The sequence below is a fragment of the Spermophilus citellus genome (assembly GCF_964194105.1).
Source record: "Spermophilus citellus genome assembly, chromosome: 1".
NCBI classification, from domain to species: Eukaryota; Metazoa; Chordata; class Mammalia; order Rodentia; family Sciuridae; genus Spermophilus; species Spermophilus citellus.
Genome location: NC_138182.1, coordinates 135,931,770 through 135,956,298, shown reverse-complemented (window position 1 = coordinate 135,956,298; position 24,529 = coordinate 135,931,770). Strand labels below are relative to the sequence as shown.

Below are 24,529 nucleotides of genomic sequence, written 5' to 3'. Positions count from 1 at the left end.
GCGTCTGATAGAAGAAAAAGTTGGCTATGATCTACATACTGTGGGGTCGGGCTCCAAATTCCTCAATAGGACACCCATAGCACAAGAGTTAACAACTAGAATCAACAAATGGGACTTACTCAAACTAAAAAGTTTTTTCTCAGCAAAAGAAACAATAAGAGAGGTAAACAGGGAGCCTACATCCTAGGAACAAATCTTTACTCCACACACTTCAGATAGAGCCCTAATATCCAGAGTATACAAAGAACTCAAAAAATTAGACAATAAGATAACAAATAACCCAATCAACAAATGGGCCAAGGACCTGAACACACACTTCTCAGAGGAGGACATACAATCAATTAATAAGTACATGAAAAAATGCTCACCATCGCTAGCAGTCAGAGAAATGCAAATCAAAACCACACTAAGATACCATCTCACTCCAGTAAGATTGGCAGCCATTATGAAGTCCAACAACAACAAGTGCTGGCGAGGATTCGGGGAAAAGGGTACACTTGTTCATTGTTGGTGGGACTGCAAATTGGTGCAGCCAATTTGGAAAGCAGTATGGAGATTTCTTGGAAAGCTGGGAATGGAACCACCATTTGACCCAGCTATTCCCCTTCTCCGTCTATTCCCTAAAGACCTAATAAGAGCATGCTACAGGGACACTGCTACATCGATGTTCATAGCAGCACAATTCACGATAGCAAGATTGTGGAACCAACCTAGATGCCCTTCAATAGATGAATGGATAAAAAAAATGTGGCATTTATACACAATGGAGTATTACTCTGCATTAAAAAATGACAAAATCATAGAATTTGGAGGGAAATGGATGGCATTAGAGCAGATTATGCTAAGTGAAGCTAGCCAATCCTTAAAAAACAAATGCCAAATGACTGCTTTGATATAAGGGGAGTAACCAAGGACAGGGTAGGGATGAAGAGCTTGAGAAGAAGATTAACATTAAACAGGGATGAGAGGTGGGAGGGAAAGGGAGTGAGAAGGGAAATCACATGGAAATGGAAGGTGATCCTCAGGGTTATACAAAATTACATATAAGAGGAAATGAGGGGTAAGAGAAGAATAATACAAGTGGAAGAAATGATTTACAGTAGAGGGGGTAGAGAGAGAAAAGGGGAGGGGAGGGGAGGGGTGGAGAGGGGGGATAGTAGAGAATAGGATAGACAGCAGAATACATCAGACACTAGAATGGCAATATGTAAATCAATGGAAGTGTAACTGATGTGATACAGCAATCTGTATACAGGGTAAAAATGGGAGTTCATAACCCACTTGAATCAAACTGTGAAATATGATATATTAAGAACTATGTAATGTTTTGAATGACCAACAATAAAAAAAATCATTAGAGACACCTCCTGATCTTAGAGAGACTCTGGTATTGCTGCATGCAGTTAATTTTACTTTGTGATCTCAGGAGTCTTAAAAGCCCTACTCCTTTAGATGACTCACTGTGAAAAATATTCTCAACTGATGCTTAAAATTCCATTACTAAAGCTCCCTGTCAGCTTAAATCTCTGATATCATTTCTAATATAAAGTCCTGTGAGACAAGACAAACTTTAGGCCAGTAGGTAAGTTATACTTTAAATAAAAGAACATTCAGGGAAAACTTTTTATAGGTGAATGGGAGGGGATACAAAAAGCTGAACAGACACTTCTCAGAGGAGGATATACAATCAATCAACAAGTACATGAAAAAATGCTCACCATCGCTAGCAGTCAGAGAAATGCAAATCAAAACCACCCTAAGATACCATCTCACTCCAGTAAGATTGGCAGCCACTATGAAGTCAAACAACAACAAGTGCTGGCGAGGATGTGGAGAAAAGGGTACACTTGTACATTGCTGGTGGGACTGCAAATTGGTGCGGCCAATTTGGAAAGCAGTTTGGAGATTCCTGGGAAAGCTGGGAATGGAACCACCATTTGACCCTGCTATTGCCCTTCTCGGACTATTCCCTGAAGACCTTAAAAGAGCATGCTACAGGGATACTGCCACATCGATGTTCATAGCAACACAATTCATAATAGCTAGACTGTGGAACCAACCCAGATGCCCTTCAATAGATGAATGGATAAAAAAAATGTGGCATCTATACACAATGGAGTACTATGCAGCAATAAAAATGACAAAATCATAGAATTTGCAGGGAAATGGATGGCACTAGAGCAGATTATGTTAAGTGAAGCTAGCCAATCCCTAAAAAACAAATACCAAATGTCTTCTTTGATATAATGAGAGCAACTATGAACAGAGCAGGGAGGAAGAGCAGGAAGAAAAGAGTAACATTAAACAGAGACATGAGATGGGAGGGAAAGGGAGAGAAAAGGGAAATTGCATGGAAATGAAGGGAGACCCTCATTGCTATACAAAATTATATATAAGAGGTTGTGAGGGGAATGGGGAAATAAACAAGGAGAGAAATGAATTACAGTAGATGGGGTAGAGAGAGAAGATGGGAGGGGAGGGGAGGGGGGATAGTAGGGAATAGGAAAGGTAGCAGAATACAACAATTACTAATAGGGCATTATGTAAAATTGTGGATGTGTAACCGACGTGATTCTGCAATCTGCATTTGGGGTAAAATTGGGGGTTCATAACCCACTTCAATCTAATGTATGAAATATGATATGTCAAGAGCTTTGTAATGTTGTGAACAACCAATAAAAAAAAATAAAAAAAATAAAAAATCTATATAAAAAAAAAATAAATAAATAAATAAAAGAGAGCAAATGTGGTGAATTGAGATAGTCAGGAAGCCAGTACCTTTCATGATTTTGCCCTGATTTTACAAATAATTTGCAAAATAGACAAATGACTTTTGGTTGTCAAAATCATCAACAGTAAAGAATTGTTCTCCCCAGTGGTGGTTCTTGTTTACATACTTGTCCAAAAGAAAATTCCCAAAGAAAATGTGCTCATAGAAAGAAAGAACATTTGAAAAAGATAAGGAAAGAAAGTATCCTTTGAGTGACCCAATTATCATTTTAATGACTTTAATTTGCTCATAGATTTATCTAGTTTTAAAAATCCTCTAAATTAACCCATTGATTCAGAGACTATAATTATGCCACTTTGAAAACAAATGAGTTGCTTCGGATTTTACAACTGGTAAGAAACATGGTTAGGCTTCAAACCTGAGTCTGCCAGACCTGAAAGCTCCAGGATTCGTTCTGCCTCACTAAAGCAGAAAGCTAAAGTTCTGCTGTTTTTCAGAAAAGTAGAAATGCCCTCTTTGGAGGGGGGGGAATCTGACATGTAATTTGTCCTCATGCATCTGCCTGCTAGCCAAGCAGAGAAGGAGCACTGTTAGGGAGTCAAGAACAGTTGTTATGGGGAGAACTGGGGAATGTGTTCCACCTTTGAAACCCAGCAGAAGCAGAGATAAAACTCTACCAGGCCATGGCTTGGATAAATAGGTCATGCAGTTGATTGCTTAACATCGGATTTGGGTAGTGAATATTTTCTATGAAAATCGGAGCAAGCACAAAGCCATGAAGCACAGTAGTTATGTGGCCTGGCTCTGGAGTCATAAAATTGAGCTTGTATGCTGCCCTTTCACTAAGAGAGCTGACCTCTCCCAATCTCAGTTTTCTTACCTATAAAGTGGGGGAATGGCTCGGCAAGGTGGTGCATACCTGCAATTCCAGGTAGTTGGGAGGCTGAGGCAGGAGATCACAAGTTTGAGGCCAGCCTGGGTAACATATGAGATCCTGTCTCAAATTTAAAGTATAAGGACTGGTAATATAGCTCAGTGATATAGCATCTCTGATTAACAGTTCAATCCCCAGTACCACAAAAAAAAAAAAAAGAAAAGAAAAGAAAAGAATAATACTTTGTTGGATCATGATTAAATGAGTGTTCAGTGCCTGAAGTATAAATGCTCAAAAAGCCCTCATTATTGTGTTATTGTTTTTTCTGATTCTCTCTTTGAAATTCACAATCCAAGTTCTATTTTATACAAAATAATACCATATAAAGAAATAGTATATGAAAGCTACTTGCACAAGCTTGCCTTTTATGCAAATTTGTACACATCAGCATCTTGGATTGTTTTGACACATGCAGATGTACAGGCAATGCATTCGAATGTGAGGACAGTGTAGCTTTGAGCTGGGCCAAGAATAGAAACAAGGCTAAGCTAAACCCTGTGGCTTTTACCCCAAGTGGTGCAGACAGAATAACAAGTAAGAATGAGGGCAGATTTGACTTGGTCTCTCTCTTTCTCTGGCAGCTTTTGTGTGGTTTCCTTGGAAGGTTTTATCCTAGCATTTTTCAGAAATAATAGAGTTGTTGGGGGATGATTATAGACAATCACTGTTTCTCAGAGACTGAACTGTGAGTAGCCTGTTCACTGGCTGCTCCCCAGGGACTGACAGGAGTGAAAAACTGGTCCTGCTATTTACCACAGATTGGATCTTCTAAGATCCAAGTAGAACTGGCCTCGGGGCCTCTGGAGACATTGGCCAGACAGGATGCATTGGAAGGAGGAAAGTCTGGCACTCATTTGGGAATGAGAGGAATGTTGATGGTGAACTATGAAATCCATTCCAACAGAAGAGCAAACCCAAAACTGGTGTCACCTGATGGACTAAGTCTCTTAAAATCCATGTTTGGAACCAGTGAATATTAAGAACTCAAAAGGGATCATCTGAGTTGAGATGAAAAAACCTCCCTTCGACATTGTGTGGCTACTGAGCACTTTACACGTGCAAGTCCAAACTGAGATGTGCTATAAAATACAGACACTTAAAAACATAGTACTAAGAAGGAATATATCTCACTAATTTTTATGTTGATCACAGTTTGAAATGATAATATCTTAGACATAGCAGGCTAAATAACATAATTGTCAAAATAATTTTACTTGTTACTCTTGCTGTTTTGAATGTGCCTCCTGGAAAACTGCAAATTCCATGGTTAGCTTGCATTCCTTTTTCTGTTGTACAGTGCTGCTTTAGAATTGCACATAGAAGTTTTATCCCTACTCTTAACTCTATTTAATATTTGCCTCTACTTTATGCTCCATTGCGAAGAGATACTTACCTAGCACTTTTCTACCCAGGGATTTTGCTTGGCTGCTCACTCTACCGAGACTGTTCACTCCCCTAGACCTGCTCACAGATGACTCCCAGGAATGCCTTGTCTCCAGGGTCCTGCTCTAATGACCTGTCAGTGAGATCTACAAAATCTACCTGTCCATTCTCTTTATAGCACTTGGTTTGTCTCTCAGCCTTTCCAGCTTACAATAGGATTACATCCTGATAAGCCCATCATAAGTTCAAAATATTTTATGTCAAAACTGCATTTAATCACCTAACCTACTGAACATCTGGCTTAGCAACACAATGCACCATAGAGTACCGCACTGATTGTTTCCCCTAGTGACCATGTGGCTGGCCGTAGCTGTGGCTTGTTGCCACTGCCCAGCACAGAGAGACAGAGTATGGTGCCACATGTTGTTAGCCCAGTAAAAGGTTAAAATTCAATATTTGAAGTACAATTTCTACTGAATGCTTTCACACCATTGTAAAGTCAAAGAAAAACAAAATCCTAAATCAAACCATCTTAAGTCATGGACTATGTATAATATGAGCCCCATGAGAGAGTCTGCCACGTTTATGGGCCCCATCTCCTGAACTCAGAACAACGTCTTGCTCATAGCTGACACTTGATAAATATTTTCTGAATAGTTAAATGCCCTAAATCTGATTAAGATGATTTAAACTGTGTTCTGGCCTGGTTGGTCTTCTCTTCCTAGTTAGCTCTGCCATGGGCCAGCCTCTTTGCTAGCTACTGGGAGATGGCACAGATGTCCTGGTCTCGGCCCCTCAAAAAGCTCTGAACTTAAGTCTTTTTCAAACACAAAAATGTCAGCCAACGGAGTTCTCACAATGCTGCCATGAGCCTTTTGTTTCATTTTACGAGATATACTAAGGAAATAAACCCATATCAATAGAAACAGGGCAACCTCAAATCTCAGGCTCCTTGCTCAGAAGAGTTGCAGATGGGTGTTGAAAAGGCAGCTAGCTCCTCTGTGCTCTTCTGTTTTTGCAAAACAGATCAGCCATTCCTAAGAACTATGATTATGGGCAGAACAAGGGTATGTATTTCTAGCTGTGGAAGACTCTAAATGAGAAGTCAGTTTGAGTTCAAAGGGTACATGTTTGCAGAGGTTTGTAAGACAGACCTTGTAATGTTAGATTACAAAAGCAACTTCTAAACCAATATGTGAGTGGATACTCATGTGTGTGTGTGAGAGAGTGTGTGTGTGACACACACTCTCACACACACACACTCTTACACACACACATACATATATAAATGTACAGGAGAAAGAAAACGACAATCCAAATGGCTTCCCTGGTCTACCTCAGGGTTAGAGAAGACTAGACAATAAGGCATTATAAATATTTTCTTCACATATCTCCATGTTGGGTTGTTTTTGTTGTTGTTGTTTTGTTTTTTGTCTAAACATGGATAGATTTTGGTTTTCAAAAATGCCTAAAATAGTTTTTATAAGAAAATTTAAAAAGACACACCACAAAGCTTCCCTGTACTTGATGAGGTCTATTTCTCAGCTCTTGAGTTTTTTCACCTCAGTTCTGTGCCTCAACTACTAAAGCAAAGACGTGCTTCCAGCCTGAGGATCAAAAGGCAGGAAGTTAAGACTGCGGTCACTTCTGGAGAATTTGATGATGTCATGGATCTCAGTGATAACCAAGTACATCTGTGTATAATGACTGTCTTGTAGTCGTTAGGATTTCCTTAGCCTCTGTATTTGGGAAGGTATCCTTTTTTGAGGGCACCTGTTATAAACCAGGCAATTTGTGTATATAATCATATTTTTATTCCCTAGTCAACTCCTTAAAAGGTAGATGGTGTTATTCTCATAAGATATAGAAGCCAAGATTCTAGAAGATTAGATGAATCATCACAGAGCTGATAAGAGGCAAAGCCCAATTTTAAACCTCTCCTTTCCAATGTCGTACTGATTTTACCACCATTTGCTACCTCTTTAGAAAGGACAATCTACATTGATATGTTTTGCAATGACATAGCTGAATTAAACTCTGTGCTCAATGACAGCCTAATTGTAGGCACCTGAGAAAAGCCTCTGCTCTCCAAAAGCCTTTCCCTAACTAGCCTTCCTTGAAGCTTGACAGCCTGCCAATAGAATCAGTCCCATTGTGTAAGGAATCCCATCCCTTGGGATCCACTTTCCAAGCATAAAGACCCTTACAAATGGGCGACGTGTAACATCATTAAAAATCACAAACACCATAATTATCAGGGAAATACATCTAGCAAGCTTCCAAGGGAATGAGACATGGGCCTGTGAGATTTAATGGAAAGGGGGAAAAGTGGGACAGGAGGGATAGTTACAGAGAACAGAAAGGCATACCCCACTGGGTTTCCATTGTGGTAATATGAATAACTAAGGGACATGGAGAAGCCAGACTCAGGAAAGAAAGATTTCACTCATAGCATCCATTACCACCCAGGTCAGGCCTGAGCTCAATTACTGTGTGAAAAATGTCATTGGATGGGCACACAGCAGAGAATATTGGCAACTCTTTAGTTCATTTCCATAGGAAAATGAACTGCACTTCCCAGCTACGAATTCTTCAAATACTTCCATTTGTCACCAGGACAGGGAAGGTATATGAGACTATATAGTGACTCTGTCAAGAAGACCATTCAGAAGGCACATTCTCCGACAAGTCTGCTTGGTGCTTTTCTCAGACTGTATTTAATCAGACTGAAGGCCAGGAGGCAGCTTTAGGTTTTGTGGTTGAGAACATTGGGATTAATTTACAAAGGTAATGGAACTCATCTAGCAGTGGCTTTCTAGAAGCATTCCAGTTAAAAATATTGTCTTATCTCCTACTTAAATGGTATCTGCTTTTTTTTTTTCCTCACAGAAAAAGCGTACATTGAAGGGCTCCATTGAACTCTCCCGAATCAAATGTGTTGAGATTGTGAAAAGTGACATTAGCATCCCATGCCACTATAAGTACCCATTTCAGGTAAGTCTACCAGGCCTAGGGCAGATAGTTTCTTGTTCCCTGACCATGGTTAAAATCCTCAGTCACATTCTGAGAGAAAGTGAAGAGAAAATAACTCTTAAGCCCTAGAACTTAGATCAAGCCGTGAGAAAGCTGCTGTAACATTCATTCAGCAATGGCTAAGCACACAAAAAAAAAGGTTGTTCTTCTTCATTCTCTTTTCTCTCGTGTCTTCCATATCTCAAGGAAAGTTCTAGTTACTCTGCACCTGGAGGAAGGGTAATCTGTTCTCAAGAGCCCCACCTAATGTTCCCGTGCCATTTACCCATGATGTGGAGCAACAGATTGTGATCCTTGATTATAAATTGCTCAAGGCTTTTAAGGGAAAAAGATTCCAATTTTGCAATTAAAGAACTATCTGAATATGGTTGAGCTGTTCAACACGGTAGCCACTAGCCTGATGTGGATGGTTAAATTAATAAAATGATATTAAAAATTCAGCTCCCTAGTCACATTGGCCATATTGCACATGTTCAATAGCCACATATGGCTAGTACATACTGTGTTGGACACAGATGATTATAGACTATTTTAAACTGCAGAAAGTTCTATTGAACAGAGCTGGAGGAAGGTACCTATAGTATGTCTGACTTATCACTCTTGGTATTTATGGCTCTGAACATGTGGATATCTCCTTGCACATCCCATACTTGCTTGCCAACATGAGAGGTGAATATTCCATACTAAATGTGTCATAGAAAATAATCTTTTTTATATACTAGAAAATTGGCACCTATGAGTTAGAATTTTCAAGAGCAAAAGTAAAAGGATTGACATGAATTTCCCAGGTGTTAAAAATCCCAGTGACAAATGAGTATATGAAAAAATTGATGAAATTCAATGATCTCTCGTTTAGCTAATAGTATTGTACTAATGTCAATTTCCTGCTTTGAAAGTATGCTACAGTTATGTAAGATGTTATCAGTGGGGAAAGGTAGGTGAAAAGCATACAGGAATCCTGTACTATTTTTGGAAGTTCTTGTGAGCCTTTAACTATTTAAAATAAGAATTTTTAAAAGTTCTGGTTACACATTTGTCATCTAATAACTTATTCTTACATATGCTGGAAGGATTTTTTTTTTAATCACGGAGAAATAAACATGCTATCTAGTCAAGAGGAGAAATTTCTTCTATTTTAATTTAGCAGTAGATTGTGTGGCATGGGATCTCAGACAAGCAGCCTAAGATGTGGATGTTTACCCTCTGATTGCACAGCCCCTAAACATCTGGATAAAAACATCTTAGAGACCAGTTCCCTGATTACCCAGATTTACTTATATGAACAATGACAAACACTGGAGACCCCTCCTTCAGCCAGTAAGCCATGTGTGTCTGCTGTCAGTCACCCATCTTTGGGCACCCTGCTCACATTGGATTTTGTGTGTGTCCCCAGGTTGTGCACGACAACTACCTACTGTATGTGTTTGCTCCAGACCGTGAGAGCCGGCAGCGCTGGGTGCTGGCCCTTAAAGAAGGTAATAAGACTCCTGTGCCATTGAGTCACTGAGACCTTTCATCTTACGGTAGGCTAGGGTTCTACAATAGAGTAGAATATGGTTTGAGAGCAACTGACCCCAAACATTTCTCCCTTTTGGTGTTAATAAGGTCCTAAGTATTTATCCTAAGACCAAGATTTTTACATTTTTAAACAGCCTATTTTAAAGTCTTAAATAAGACCCACACCACCCCCCCACACACGCACAAGTTTTTCCTCTTGTTCAGCAAAAAACTAAAATATTTACTCTCTGTTTTTTTAAGAAAAAGTTTGTAACCCCCGCTACAAGTGAGAGGTAAGAGTATGGCCTGGGGTTGGATGGCTTGTTTAAGTTAAACGTGTGGCTCTTCCATTTACTCTTCTATCTTGGGCAAGTTCTTAGCTGCTCTGAGTTTTGGTTTCCCCATCTATTAAACAAGAAGAGGAGGAGCAAATAACAGAATCTGCCTCTAAAACCTGATGTGAGAAAACCTCTTGAAACTATCCTGGTTATAGTCAGCACCCAATAAACACTAGCTAACTTTTAAGCTATTCAGGCCATCAAAAAGTGCATTTCTTAAGCCTTACCTTGCTGATGACATAATTGAGCAGCACAGTGTCTTAATTCTATGGCATATAGAGCCAGGTCACTAAGGTAAATATTCCAGCTAAGCCAATTATTAGTGTGTGATCTTGCCCAAGTTCCTTGACCTTTGTGTGTCTCTATTTCCTCAGCTATAAATTTTGACTAATAACAGTCACGAGGCTGTTGGGACAATTAAATGAGTTAGGGCCTGTAAGGCACTTAGAACAAGACTCACCTCCCCCCCCAAAAAAAAGCACTGGATCTGTGTGACTATTATGGTCTTTTAGCCTGAAGCACCCAATTTGTCAGGAGATCAGGGTTCAAATATTAATCTGTCTCTAAGTAGCTGCAAAGACTAAGGAGAAGCAAGCTTCTTTATATCTCTGGAACCATGATTCCTCTATCTGAAAATTGAGAATAAACTTACAAGTGCTATCTACTTCCAAGGTTGTTGTTTTGAGTCTCAAATGGGATATGAACAGGCAAGTTCAGGGTAAGCTGGAAAGTGCCCTTATTAAAAACATCATGGGACAGATAGAACAAATACTAAAAAGTAATCAAAAGGGTCCAAGCATAACCACTGGCACCCTCCCTCTGTGTAGGGGTTTTACACATAGGATGTTGAAGCTGGAAGGAGCATTAGTGATCAACTGGCTAGTTCTGTGGGTCTTATACTTTTCTTTTCTTTTCTTTTCTTTCCAATAGCAGAGTCCCTTTTTTTCCTACCAGAATTTTATTTCAAATTCACATCTAGAAGGGTTAAAAGCAAAACTGTTGTGGTTGAAGTGAGAAGATGAACAGGTGGGAATCCTACCCTCTCAGACTTCCCATTGCCCCTAAATCCTCTTTGTGAAGTTCACTGATTCAGTTTAATAACCTCATTGCACAATGGAGGAAACTGAGGCTCAGATGAGAGTTTGCCCAACCTGGGAACACACAGCAGGTTGGAGGCAGAACTAAAGAAGAACACAGATCTGCTGAAGCCAAATCTAACACGTGTTCCCCCAGTAGATAGCGCAGTGAATTTATTTTCCATTTTTCTGACTGTTGTGATTAATATTTGCTCAGATCACACAACAGGAAGGTATGACACTGAAGATCCTTGAAAGAATGCCCTGGAAATAACTCTTCTGTGGTGTCAATCCCTTTCAGAAACGAGGAATAATAATAGTTTGGTGTCCAAGTATCATCCTAATTTCTGGATGGATGGGAGGTGGAGGTGCTGTTCTCAGCTGGAGAAGCTTGCAGTAGGCTGTGCCCAGTATGATCCAACTAAGAATGGTAAGACTGGGAATTCTATTTGTGTGTGTGTGTATGTGTGTGTGTTTGAAAGGACTGGGCTGTCAAGGATTAGATGTGAATTTCTACTTTTTCAGAATTTTCAGAGGGGAATCATCTTTCTTTACCTCTACTCTGCTCATGTTCATTCATCTCAAGGTCGGTGTCTATATACCTCCTAGCTACTCGAAGCATGGTTTTCACACCAACAGCATCAACACCACCTGGGAGCTAGTTGGAAATGCAAATTCTTTGGTCCCATCCCAGATCTTCTGGATCAGAATGTGCATTTTAACAAAAATCTCTAGATTTATGTGCACAGTAAAGTTTGAGATGTAACCTAGTGGTAGGAAATTTGATGGTGTAGTCTACTTAAATCTTAAGTTATATTGACAGCATTAAGAAGTACATAATACTTATTCATTATTTCTATACTTATTTATATTTTATTTGTATTTCTTAATTATTTATTAAAGTGGCATCACATCACATATGTGTCTAATTACACAAATTCAACTCTATACCCTTGGGGGAGAGGGGAGGAAAATACCTTTATTTTACTACCCATCAAACTTGCTCTTTACTTACACAAACTCAGAGGAAAGGAGGCTATGGTCTAAAAGCAAAGTGAAAACAGAAGTGGTTTCTTGATCTTTGACATCAAAGGCTCAAGTCCTGGGAACTGGACAGCAACTTGATTATATCTTATATTATAACTTTAGTACCTTAACCTCTAATAAAGTGCAGCTTCACTCTAATAGACTTGCATGGCATGTTCCGCTCTTGCTCCCCACAGCCTTGTAGGGTAGATGTGTGATGGTAAAGAAATGGATGGCCTTGAGTATTCATGCTGGGAAGGGCTCTGCAAATCCATTGTTGAATAAGACGGATGGCCCAAGCAAGCTGGTGCTTCCACTTTCCTCTTCTCTAAACTCTCCTACCATGGCTCCCTTTTCCCTCCTTCCTCTGTCTCTTTCTCTCTCTCCCTCCCTTCGTTTCTCTCTCTCTTTCACTAACTTAATACTTGAGACTGACAGCAGGCGGATGTAACATGTGGCTGGGTTTTCCGTGGCTTCCTGAGTCACAGCCTGTCTCAGCACCACTCAAGAAACCACCTCTCACCTTCCCCATCGGGAAAGAAAGTCTTTCAAGGTCACCAGTCCATTGGCCCCAGAGAATATTTACTGAGCTTCAGAAGTCAGTGATCCTGCACATTGGCCCTGTTGGTTCTACTTGGGAGGGCAGCATGTGATGAGAAAAAAAAAAAAAAACAAAAAACAGAACCTTTAGTGCGGGCAGAAGCTACTGCAAAAGCAGCATGGGGCAGCCTTGCCTCAGTGAGTGGAAGCCCTTCCCCGAACTAGAAATCTGGTCTCCAAATTCCTGCTGGCACGGTGCTGTGGTCCCTCAGAAGAGTCAGTTGACCATCAATGCCCTTGTCTCTAAAATGGTAGGAGAGGTCTTAGGGGCCAAAGACGAAATAATACTCATGGCCCCTTCCAACTCTGAAATTCCTTGAATGGTTGTTTCTATTTTGCAGTTTTCAATGTGCATTTTTTAACTATTCCTTTGCAGTATGCACAGATATTCCCTCTGCTGAATCCTAGACACCTGACTGAGGTGCTAGGTGCATCAGACTGACTCACCATAACTAGTGCTGTTCATGTCAAGCTCCTACCGACATTAACCTAGACCTAGCAATTCTCAGCCATTTCCATGGGTGTGCTGTGCAGCCACCTGCTAATGGTTTGTCCTGCTGCAATCCCACTGCCATCTCTGCCTCTGAGCATCTCCTCAACCCTCAGTTAAATAACCTCACCCACCATATGTAGACAGGGTTCCTATATTTTGTGTGGTTGCTGGGAGGTTTGGGGGGTTGTGAAAAGCTCTTAGCATAGCTCCTGGCATTTAGAGAGTTCTCAATAAATGCTAACTGTGTCTAATAGTCTTTCTTATTTGTGGAGGAAAGAATCTGAGGCTGAAATAGGACAATGTGAGTATCTGCAAAGCAGGATAAATGGCTGAGTAGAAATAGATCCTGTCACACCAACCCACAGCATCACTGGTTTCTGTAATAAGAGCCAGCCCTAATCACATTTCATACCATGGTCACACACAGGGAGAGGAAGGAAGTAAAGAACAAGGCCACAGAAAAAGAAAAAGGCCAGTCACCGAATGTCTGGTGCTGGAAGGGGCTCAAGGCTATACAGCTTATATTGATAGAGCTGAGGTTAGACCACCAGTCTCTGGCTCAAGTTGAGTGCAGTAGGAGCCATTCTTCTTAGTGTGTGTGTTATCCTTGTCTGTTAATTGTAAGCCCAAGTTCGTACCCCAGCCTGCCCTTGCTTAAGGAGTTGGCACAGGGCTGGGCTGCAGCCTCAATGTGCTCATCTCCTCTCCCACATCCCTTGATGTGGGCTGTCCAAGGGCAAGTCCACTTCATGTTGAGATGAGGCCTCACTGCCTGCCTAGACAAACCCTTCCCTTCTAATCTCTAATGATGAAAGCACTGGGCTGAAGCCTGTGCCATCCCTCCCTACCTCACATGTGCTTCTCCACACAGACACACAACTGTGACCCATTCATGCCAGCCCTGACCTTCGCAGTGCCAGAAAGCAGAAAAGTGAGAGATGGAGATGGAGAAAGGATGAAGAGAAGGAAAAGGAGAGAGAGAAGAGAAGGGAGGAAGGAGGAAAGAGAGTAAAGAGAGGGAGATATGGAGACATAAAGAGAAGTAGAGAGAGGCAGATAGTGAGGTGGAGAGAGATGGGCTGTAGTTTAGGGAAAGCAACAAGTTCAGAGGCCTTTCAATGCCAATTAAAAACAGATTTCATCCCACTCAAAGAGGAGCGCAATGACCTCCCACCTCATCCACCCCCTCCTCAGGCCCACAACACACCAGGAAACCAGTGAGTCACTGTCCCCTGAGTCACCAATTCCCACTCCTGGCCTTAGCAGGTGGCACATACATTTGTGGAAGTCTCTGTACCTGCAGAAAACGGCTCAAGACTCACCCCCACCCCAATCAAGTTTTTCCTGGGAATACAGAAAGTTCAGAATATTAATTTCTAGAAGTCTCTAGTGTTTTCTAGAAAAGGTAATTAGAAACCAGCGGTGAAAGAGATAAACAGGCTCTTCCAAGGCCAACTCTAGTTTCTGTGTGTCTCGTCATCTCCTCTGGCCCCTTTCCCTCTGTTGTTTTCCTTCCACCCTTTTTCTCTGAAAGGCCCCCAACCTCCGGTTGGGCCCAGTGAGTTTCATGCTCACCTTCTTTTTCTGTTTTTCTTGTTTCAGCTTCAAAGAAGCCTCTTCCTCCTACTCCTGAAGATAACAGGGTGAGTGAGTAGCCAGCTCCAGGCACAGGTGGGCCGACAGAGCTGCAGGCCCAAGGGCACCTGCCCATGCTTCTCAAACCCTGGATAGATACCGCAGACCTGGTGATTCAGCACGACTCAGCATGTTTTTTGTGCTCTTTCGTGGGTCTGTCCACTTCAAGGGCCACTTGGCTGCTAAAGCCCCACCTCCCCATTTTCACTTTATAATCACAGATATTAAACTGTGTATTTACTCTGTGCTTTGACATACTAGCACTCTAGAGATATAAATTTGATAACATTCTGTCATGAAGCATACCCTTATTTTTCATTATTTGTGTTAAAACTAAGTATCTCTTCTACCCACCTCAGAGGGTTATAGTTTTATTCTCATTTTAGAGCTTGGGTAATCAAGTCCCAAGAGATGTCTTGGAGGCTTTCCGAAGCACACTTAGCACGATGCAGTTTCTGGTGTGCTGGTCTTTAGCTTGAGTGGTGGTTCTCAGTGGTTGGTCCGTATACCAGCAGTATCAGCATTGCTCGGGAGCCTGACAGGAAGGCAGCTTCTCAGGCAACACCCCAAACCTGCTGCATCTACACATCTAGGGTAGGGGCCTATAGTGTGCCTTTGAATAAGCCTCCAGGTGATTCTAAGGTACATTCACGTTTGAGAATCTGTAATGTACTGATTTATATGACTCCATGGTATAGCACCAACTCTGAGGAAGATTGTTAAGAAGACAGGAAAAAACAAAAACAAAAAACAGGAAAGAATTGGCCTTCATTTTCTGGTCATATAATTCCCAATACCTACATTTAAGCACTTTTCCTCTATTCCAGAATCTACCAATTCTGACTCTTCATGCTTCTTCTTGAAGACTGAGCTCTGCTTCCCCCCACTCCCAACAGCCAACGTGGTGACATTTCAAAACTGGCAGCTTCCCCATGAAGGAAGATCTAAATCCTGAAAACTTCAGGCTGGTTTTTAGATCTGTCATCAGCCTACTCCCTCACAACAGGGAAGAGCTGTGCTACTGTAGCAGAAAATGAGCTCCTTACTTTAGTTCCACTGGCCCTCTGAAGACTGCTTTAACATTCTCCTTGCAGATGTGGTTTGGAACCCCTCTGCTCTCGCTTGCAGATGATTCCCCTGGCAATCCCACCCAAACCCATTCCACTCGACCTAAGTCAGTCTGCCCCTGCCTTATTCTCAGTGTCCATGAAAGTGAAGTCCATCGCCCCTCGAACTCTGCCATTTGGCTTTTCAGACCTGAAGGAGCAGCATCCATACTGTTTTGAACATTGTGACCACAGGGTTTCTGAACCATTGCTCTAATTTCAATCACACCTCTAAAGCGGTTTCAACATTTCTCTTACTCTGAGCTGCTTGAAGTCATTTTCTCTTTTTACCTACTTGCTCTCTTATCTGAGGAGAACAATGTTTTTAAGCTGTTTTAGGCCTCATGCTATAAGAGAAAAGACTGTGGAGAGATCCTTCAGAGAGGGAGGATGGCTGTTTGGGGGTCAAAATGGAGAATCTCCATGGTCAGACAGTCCCAGACCTCTCTAGGGAGCAAACAAGGTCATGGTTTCCGCTGAAGTCCAAATTCCAATTCCTCTTGGCTCCCTTATTTACAAGAGCTCAGCTCATCCTTAAGACGCCTTCCAGTCAACCCAGAAGAGCCTCCTAAGAGGTCACTCAGCACTGTGTCTGCCTATGTCCTTTCTCCCTCACTCCCTACCAAGGCACTCTACCCCTGCCACTGCCACCCAGGCTGTCTAGGAGGGCCCCTCAGCCTAGGGGAGCTCTCCCCATCTGGGTCCAGGAGAGCTCTTGGGGATCGGGGGTGTTTTGAAGCTTAAAGCAGAGAAGCCAGAACGTGGGACCCTCATCTACTTCAAGCCTCACTGTACCCCCTCAGCTTCCAAGCAGCCTTTTTGAGCACAAAGTCCATCATTTTCTACAAATGTCTTCCTTTGATCTTTTTACTCTAATCTAGTGGTTCCTAACCCTATCAAACCCATTGTTCCCTTTTTATGACAAATATGTTATAAAGATCCCTTTGTTATCCTGAAAAGACAGTCATAAATAACACAACCTATCTAAACATCCTTTTAAAAGAATCAATAAATGATGTAAGTGTAGTACTAAAAACAAAAAAAAATATAGCACGTTGCTCTATATCAATATTGTGGCATGGCTGTACTTGAAGAAGGAGGAATAACCAATTGCTTGTTATTGTAGAATCCCACTGAAATTGACAGCTGGAACCCAATTGATGCAGGAATGTTTTACTGATGACCCAAATATAATGTTAATACTTGTGATGTGATTTTTTTCAAAATAGTTAAAAATTCTTGGTAAAATTCTCAGTTAAGCAAAGTGTAAGCGCTCCTCCATGCACTGGGTAGTAGCATTCCTGGGAAATTCAGTACTTTGTCTTAGATGAGTAGGATCTAGGCCTAGGGCCTTCTTACATATCATAATTATAAGCAGGTTTCTCACCAGAAGAATATTTAACAAGACATTCAAAAGTTGTACAGGCTGTAGGGCACTGAAGAGCATTTTATAGTATAGCATACCTCAAATTTTGTAACATTCCTAATACTCCCCCCAGATGTCCTGTGCTACCCTTTAAGAAGGATACCTCCATTATTTGAGAAATCTGCTCTGACCTTTCTCTTCATAAGAATTAACCAGTGAGATGGACTTATCAGGAGACAAATGCCATACCATATCCCTCCTATATTTCCTCAAAGGCCCTTGAGCACAATTTCTCTGCCCATTAGTTCCTCAGTAAAAGCCTCATGTCCATCAACTCTTATCTGTAGTATCCAGTACACCACCACCTCACAAACTCCACAAATACCTGGATTTCAGATCTGCATCTGGGCTGCACTAGGATGACATGCCTACATCAGTAAGACAAGCCTTTTTTTTTTTTCTTTTTTAACTCCAATGTTTTTATACTACCAAATACTTTAATGTACTCAGAGAACTTGTGACTTCCTGACACTAAGTCACATTCTAGCCAGTAACTACATCATTCCAGTGTTTCCTCATACCCAAACCTATGCCCATCCTGAACTCTGGTGATTGTTTGCATTAGTCTTTTCTTCATTTTAATATTTCATCCTAAGAATGGTACTGCAGGTCAGAGACATAGGCCAGACAGTCTCAAGTGAAAGAAAGAGCCTATGTGTTAATAGCATTTTAAGACTACTTCTACCTAAACTGGCTGTGTTCATTTCCCCATCTGGGCCTGTATCCCCATCCTGAATGAAAGAATGGATTAAATGATCTCTCTCAGAGGAATCCCAGCTCCAACATGATTCAATGGATTAGGGGTGAACCCATAAATCAAATCTGCAAAGCACGGACCGAATGGCTTAGTGTCACCTACATTTCCTTCACAGGAGCATGATGCTCTGGTGGAGAGGCTGAAGACTATGGCAGGGTGCAGGCAGAGAAATCAGCAGACTTGTGGAAAGCATGTGACTGCTTGGCATTCACTGTAGTCAGGATTTATTTGGTAGAATGAAAAAATTGGGCACTGATATCCTTTGAGTTCTATTCAGCATCATAATTCTAACATATAAAGAAAGCTAACCAGAGAAAAACAGATCATCTTTGCAGATATCTTAGGGGTTGGCGGGAGCTGGTGGGCTGAGCTGGCATAGATCCAGAAGCAAGTTACAATGCAGGGATTTGCTGTCTTTGCAATGACCTTTACCTCCTTCTTATGACTCTGCTTGGTCTTGGCACCTCTTCCCCAGCGATCCCTGCAGGAACCTGAAGAAACCCTGGTTATTGCCCTGTATGACTACCAAACCAACGATCCCCAGGAACTCGCCCTGCAGCGCAATGAAGAGTACTACCTACTGGACAGTTCTGAGATCCACTGGTGGAGAGTTCAAGACAAGAATGGGTAAGGCATCTTCAGGACTCCTGTCCCAGCATTTGAGGTACAGTGGAAACGAAGAACATACAAGAATGACTTGTCCTTCCTCCCTCAGTGTGCCCACCTCACTGATGAGGAGAGGAGAGCAGAGGCAGGAGGGAGAGGAAGGGGTGACTGGAATCTTTGCTCTTCTCAGAAGTGGCCGGAAGGTAGCCACTTTCTCTGCCTGCTCCCTGTACACTCCCAGCCCTAAACTCATCTGAAAACCCCCTGGGTTTTTCCACTGACTCCAGCAATTTGGGAGATTGGCAACTTGTTCTGCAAAGCACTGTGGTTCTTGAGTGTTGAAGTAAGGCTGAAGGTATATACCATTTTGAAGTGCTGATTTTCAGTGGAAAGAAAAGGTATGTAGAGATGGTGCAGATGTGTGGTTATATCAGGAAGCATCAGAAAGAAAGTTCTGAAGATTTAGTTGTGACCACAGCCATTGAACTATTCAATCCATTATGGGTGCAGAAAATAAAGTTGGATGAATAAATGATTGCTCACCATAGGATTTTTAAATGGAAAATGTCTCATAGCCCTTCAATAATCTGAAGTATCAAATTATTATTATTAGCCTTCAGAATGCTCTGGGATGTATTGACCTAGTTATTACTGCTTAATTTAAATGCATGAGATCCACACTGCTTTATATGGCTTTATTTTTTTCCTTTTAATGTATCTGAGGTATTTAACCAACCCCTGGAATATTCTTCAGAATATGATTTGAATAATTGCATAGGTTAATCACATAAATGTATCCTAATTTAGCAAATTCCTAGACATTTAGGTTATTTTCAACATTTTGAAAATAAAAACATTGTATTAACATTTTAAAAAATATAGTTGTAGATGGACAAAGTACCTTTATTTTATTTGTTTATTTTTATGTGGTGCTAAGGATCGAACCCAGTACCTTCTACATGTAGGCAAGTGCTCTACTACTGAGCCACAGCCCCAACCCCATATTTTTATTTTATTTTATTTTATTTTATTTTTTTGGCACCAGGAGGGATTGAACCCAGAGGTACTTAACCATGGAGCCACATCCCCAGCCCTTATTATTTTGTATTTTGAGACTGGGACTCACTAAATTACCTAGGCCCTTTGCTATGTTGCTGAGGCTAACTTAGAACTTGTGATTCTCTTGTCTCAGCCTCTGTAGCCACAGGGATTACAGGTGTACACCACCACACCTGGCTTGTGTTAACATTCTTACATGTTCATATTAGGGGTTTAAATGTTTCAAGTATGAGGTTATTATTAGTTTAAAAACGTGAAAAAGAACATTCCAGCATTGCAACATCTGGATAGTCTATGCCGATATTTTATTTAAAAACAACAACAACAAAAACAAGGAGATTTGGGGAGCTAAAAGGAAAAAAGTAGGGTGTAGTTTAGTGACAGAGCCATTACCTAGCATGTGCTAGGCCTGGAATTTGATCCCTAGCACTGCAAATAAATAAATAATAAACTAAATAGAAAGAAATGTGCATGAAAAATAAGCTCTCCTCTATTTTCCCTCCCTATCAATTACAAACGTAACCACTATTAATACTTTCTTGTGTGTGTTGGACAAGAAAGTTACACAGATACAAATCCATCCTTTGTTCATTTGCCTTAAGATGATTCTTTCTGTCCTTTACCTTTCTTTTAAACTTTCGTGATATATCTCAGACATCTTTTCATATCACCATATGCTAATCTACCTCTTTTAACACAATTGTACAGCATTAGAATGTATGATAATTATAATAATTGGCTCAGTGATAGAGTGCTTGCTCACATGTGTGAGGCACTGGGTTCAATTCTCAGCAATACATATAAATAAATGAATAAAATAAAGGTCCATCCATCAACAACTAAGAAATTTTTTTAAATTATAATAATTTTGTAATGAACACTTAGTTTCCAGGTTATTTCTTTTCTTTGTTATTTCAAACAAGGCTATAATGAAGATTTTGCTTTGTTCATGTATGTTAGCATCTTGGCAATCTTTCCAGTGTGTGTGTGTGTGTGTGTGTGTGTGTGTGTGTGTGTTTATGTGTGTGTGTAAAAATACATACATATCACATTTCTAACAGTTCTGGGTCAGAGTATGTGATATCTTAATTTTGATAGATAATATCCTGAAAAAGCTTGCCAAATTCATACTCTTCCAACAGGAAGTCCCAACACTTTAAACTTTCAAAAAATAAAAATAAATACCGAGGAAGGAAGGAAGAAAAGCCAATCTGATGGGTAAAAATAGCGGGACACGAATGCATTTAAGATTAAGGCATGACTTAGCATCCACATAAATTTACATTCTCCAGGTGTCCTTCCTTTAGGGATCCTTATCAACCCCACTGTAGAGGAAGCTGGAGGCAGAAGAAGATAGGCGAGATGTGATCACATTGACAACTGTGGTTTGAGAGGCAGGTAGTTTAAGAACAGATCCCAAAGCCTCTCATCTGGAGCTGCCCTTTCTAGCTGAATCATGGCTTTCTCCCTTCATCTTCTCTTTGCCAGTTCTGGGGAGAAGCAGATAAAATCCCTGTAACTACAAACAAATGAACTTACTCAGAAATTCATCAGTTCAATCAATGGACATTATTTATCATATCAAATGTGTCAGGGAATTTTTTCTTCTAGGTCTTCCTTCCTCAAATGACCGTTTACTCTTTGTTCAGTGGCCTGTGGGAAGGCTCAGCTCTGCACTTCAAGGGCATTATAAAGGACTTCCTGTATAGTGTGGCACAGTGGAAAGTACATGAGATGGAAGAGAGAGGACTTGGACTTCAGTATCAGCCACTCTTGTCATGTATGACTATAATCAGATCACTTGCTCTGTGAATCCATTTCTTTATCTGCAAAATGCAGATGATAATATCAGCTTTTTTCTCACAGTGCTGAGAAAAATCAATGAGATTATGGAAAGCAAAAGAGCTTTGTAAGTTCTATATATCCACATAAAAGTGATAAGAATGAATATCATTTGAGTACATAACCCAGTTTTAGTTGGCTATTAAAATACATTTATTCTATTCAACAGCAAATATATTATTTATTCTGATAATATAATTGTAAATATACGATGTGGCAAAAAACAGGAAAAATTACGGAAAACAATATGTAGATTACTCAAAAAAATAGGAGTGGAACCACCATTTGACCCAGTTATCCCACTCCTCAGCATACATCCAAAAGATTGAAAGTCACCATACTATAGTGACACAGCCACATCAATGTTTATAGCAGCACAATCCACAATAGCTAAGCTATGGAGGCAACCTATGTGCCCTTCAACAGATGGATGGATAAAGAAATTGTGGATATATACACAATGGAATACTAATCAGCCATAAAGCAGAATGACTTTATGACATCTGCCAATACATGGATGAATCTGGAGACAATCATGCTAAGTGAAATCAGACAATCCAAACAAACAAAAAAAACCAATAACAACAACAAAAAAAGGTCAAATGTTTTCAGTAATATGTGGGAGCCAAACCATAATGCTGGGGGAGTTCAGTAGACTAGACAAAGAGGAATGAAGGGAAGAGTGGGGTATAGGAATAAGAAAGACAGTGGAATTAATCTGATATAATTTTTTATGTACTTATATGAAAATACCTAAGTGAATCCCACCATTGTGTACTTCCACAACAATGGGTGCCTAATTAGAATACAATATATTCCATGCTTGTATAATTTTGTCAAAATGAGTTCTAATTTCATGTATAAGTAAAAGAACCAATAAAAGAGAGAGAGAGAGAGAGAGAGAGAGAGAGAGAGAGAGAGAGAGAGGAGAAGAAATGACAAATTTCAGAACAAGATGGCTTCCATCATTTGGCAATGGCTGCCAAGAGCACTATATTAAGGATGATCCTGTGGCCAAATGTCAATTCTCCAGAGAAAGTGTACCATGGTTATTTAGCAATCTCTTACTAAGAAGTAAGATAATCATTCTGTATTTGGCATCTGTATTCCTGTTTTCATCACTCTTCAAAATAACTCTGTAATATAGATTACACATTCTCCATGAAACATAATCACTAGATTGAAAATTGGCTTTATATATAACAATTAAAACACTTTATGGGGCAAGAAGAAAGAAAATATCAGATATCTTTTTATACATTAGCAAAGTGTGAAAGGACTCTATATGTATAATCTAGTTCAGGCATCTCATTTTATAAGTCAGAAACCAGAGAATGACAGGGGTTCTGTTCTCACCTTCTGGTTTTAAATGAAATCATGGATAGGAAAGTATTTTGAAAACTATAGAACTCTTTACAAGTGTAATATATATGGTATATATATATATATATGGTATATATATGGTACACATATATACATATATATGACTATATATATAAAATTATTTTTATTATGTTTTTATCAAACTGCACATATTTCTACTCAAAAGTGACTCCCCACCCCCAAATCCAGCCTGACCTTATTCTATTTCTCATGTTTATGAATCTGAAGGAACTCAACTAGGGAGGCCTTGAATTTAAAAGCATGTGGAAGTATCTTTCAGAACCTGTGGTTGGAAAGTCATTTTTAAAATTTTTAATTATGTTGGTTTCCTGACTATTAAATGATAGCACTAAAGTGGAAAAAATGCTGATATTATACACACAAAAATGCTTCATTATAGAAAATAGAGACTGAACATTAATCTTTTTTTCCAGTAGAGGAAATTTTGCAATGAGGACAGCAGCAAGCAAAGCTTTTAAAGTAAAATAGCCTCTTGTTATTTATTATATTTTATATTTTAGCAGTGAAATCAATTGCTTTTAACAACTAACAAGTAATTGTTACTTTTAACATTTATTTGGAAACTTTAAAATATCACAAACACCAAATTATGTGAGACTTCAACTTATAAAATTAAGATATAAAAGTTCTGTATCAGTCTAAACACTAATTTCCTTTTTAACAGGCATGAAGGATATGTACCAAGCAGTTATCTGGTGGAAAAATCTCCTAATAACCTGGAAACCTATGAGTAAGATATTTTATTTGTTTTTGAAAAATATGGTACTAAGGAATTCTTCTTAGGTTAAGAGTAAAATATTGATTGATGGTTTCTTTTCTTGGCCTACTGTCTTCTTTCCATTCTCTGACCTGCTGGATGATAAAGGTCCACCCTAAATAAGAAAGGATGGTAGTCCATATGCTGCCCTCTCCTTTTATCAAAAGGGTGATTCTCAGGTGCCCGAGAAGATTGTGGTAAAAATAAAAGTTTCTATTGAGAATCCCAAGAATATTGATCTTACTTGAAAAGAAAAAATATACTTTCAACACTAGATCAGATATGGACATAAAATAAGGTTTAATGCAATGCTTCCAATACCAGGATAACAAATAGATATTAAATATCTGTTCAGATTGTGTAAAGTTTTTGCTAAACCATCATTTAGAAGAAAGTCCATGTGGATGTAATTTTAATTAAACTGCTGAATGTTTAACAGAATTTGATCATAATATGCAAAGTACTCACCATGTACATAAATGCCCTAGCTCAGTGCCTGAAACGTCCAGAAGCCAAGACATTGCAGTAGCAACATGTACACCTACCACTAGGTCTTGATTCTTAAATAATACTCCCCACTGAAAAGAACCAGAACTTCTTAAAGAAATGGCTTCAGGATTTCAGGGTTGGGGCAGGGAAAGAACAGGAATATTTTTTTGATCCAGAAAATAGAAAAGTACACAATTGAACATGTCAAAAGGACAGGTAAGTCACCTTTAAAAGTCTCCCTTTGGCCTAAACTGGGACAATTTAAGTATCAGAATAAATAATGACAGTAATGGACTATAATTTATTGAATCAAATAAGAATGTATACTATATAGTTA

General features: G+C 39.8%; 1 protein-coding gene across 1 annotated transcript in view; it reads left to right on the top strand.

Moving 5' to 3' along the window:
* The window catches only part of ITK (IL2 inducible T cell kinase), a gene marked incomplete at its 5' end in the record, with an annotated part of 67,037 nt that overhangs the window by 15,725 nt on the left and 26,783 nt on the right, over nucleotides 1-24,529 (top strand). Inside the window, 6 exons of the mRNA XM_081308588.1 lie at nucleotides 7,938-8,042; nucleotides 9,475-9,556; nucleotides 11,294-11,422; nucleotides 14,714-14,754; nucleotides 18,511-18,662; nucleotides 23,611-23,676. Of these exons, the coding sequence (XP_081164714.1) occupies nucleotides 7,938-8,042; nucleotides 9,475-9,556; nucleotides 11,294-11,422; nucleotides 14,714-14,754; nucleotides 18,511-18,662; nucleotides 23,611-23,676 (575 nt within the window). The remainder of the gene's footprint in view (nucleotides 1-7,937; nucleotides 8,043-9,474; nucleotides 9,557-11,293; nucleotides 11,423-14,713; nucleotides 14,755-18,510; nucleotides 18,663-23,610; nucleotides 23,677-24,529) is intronic.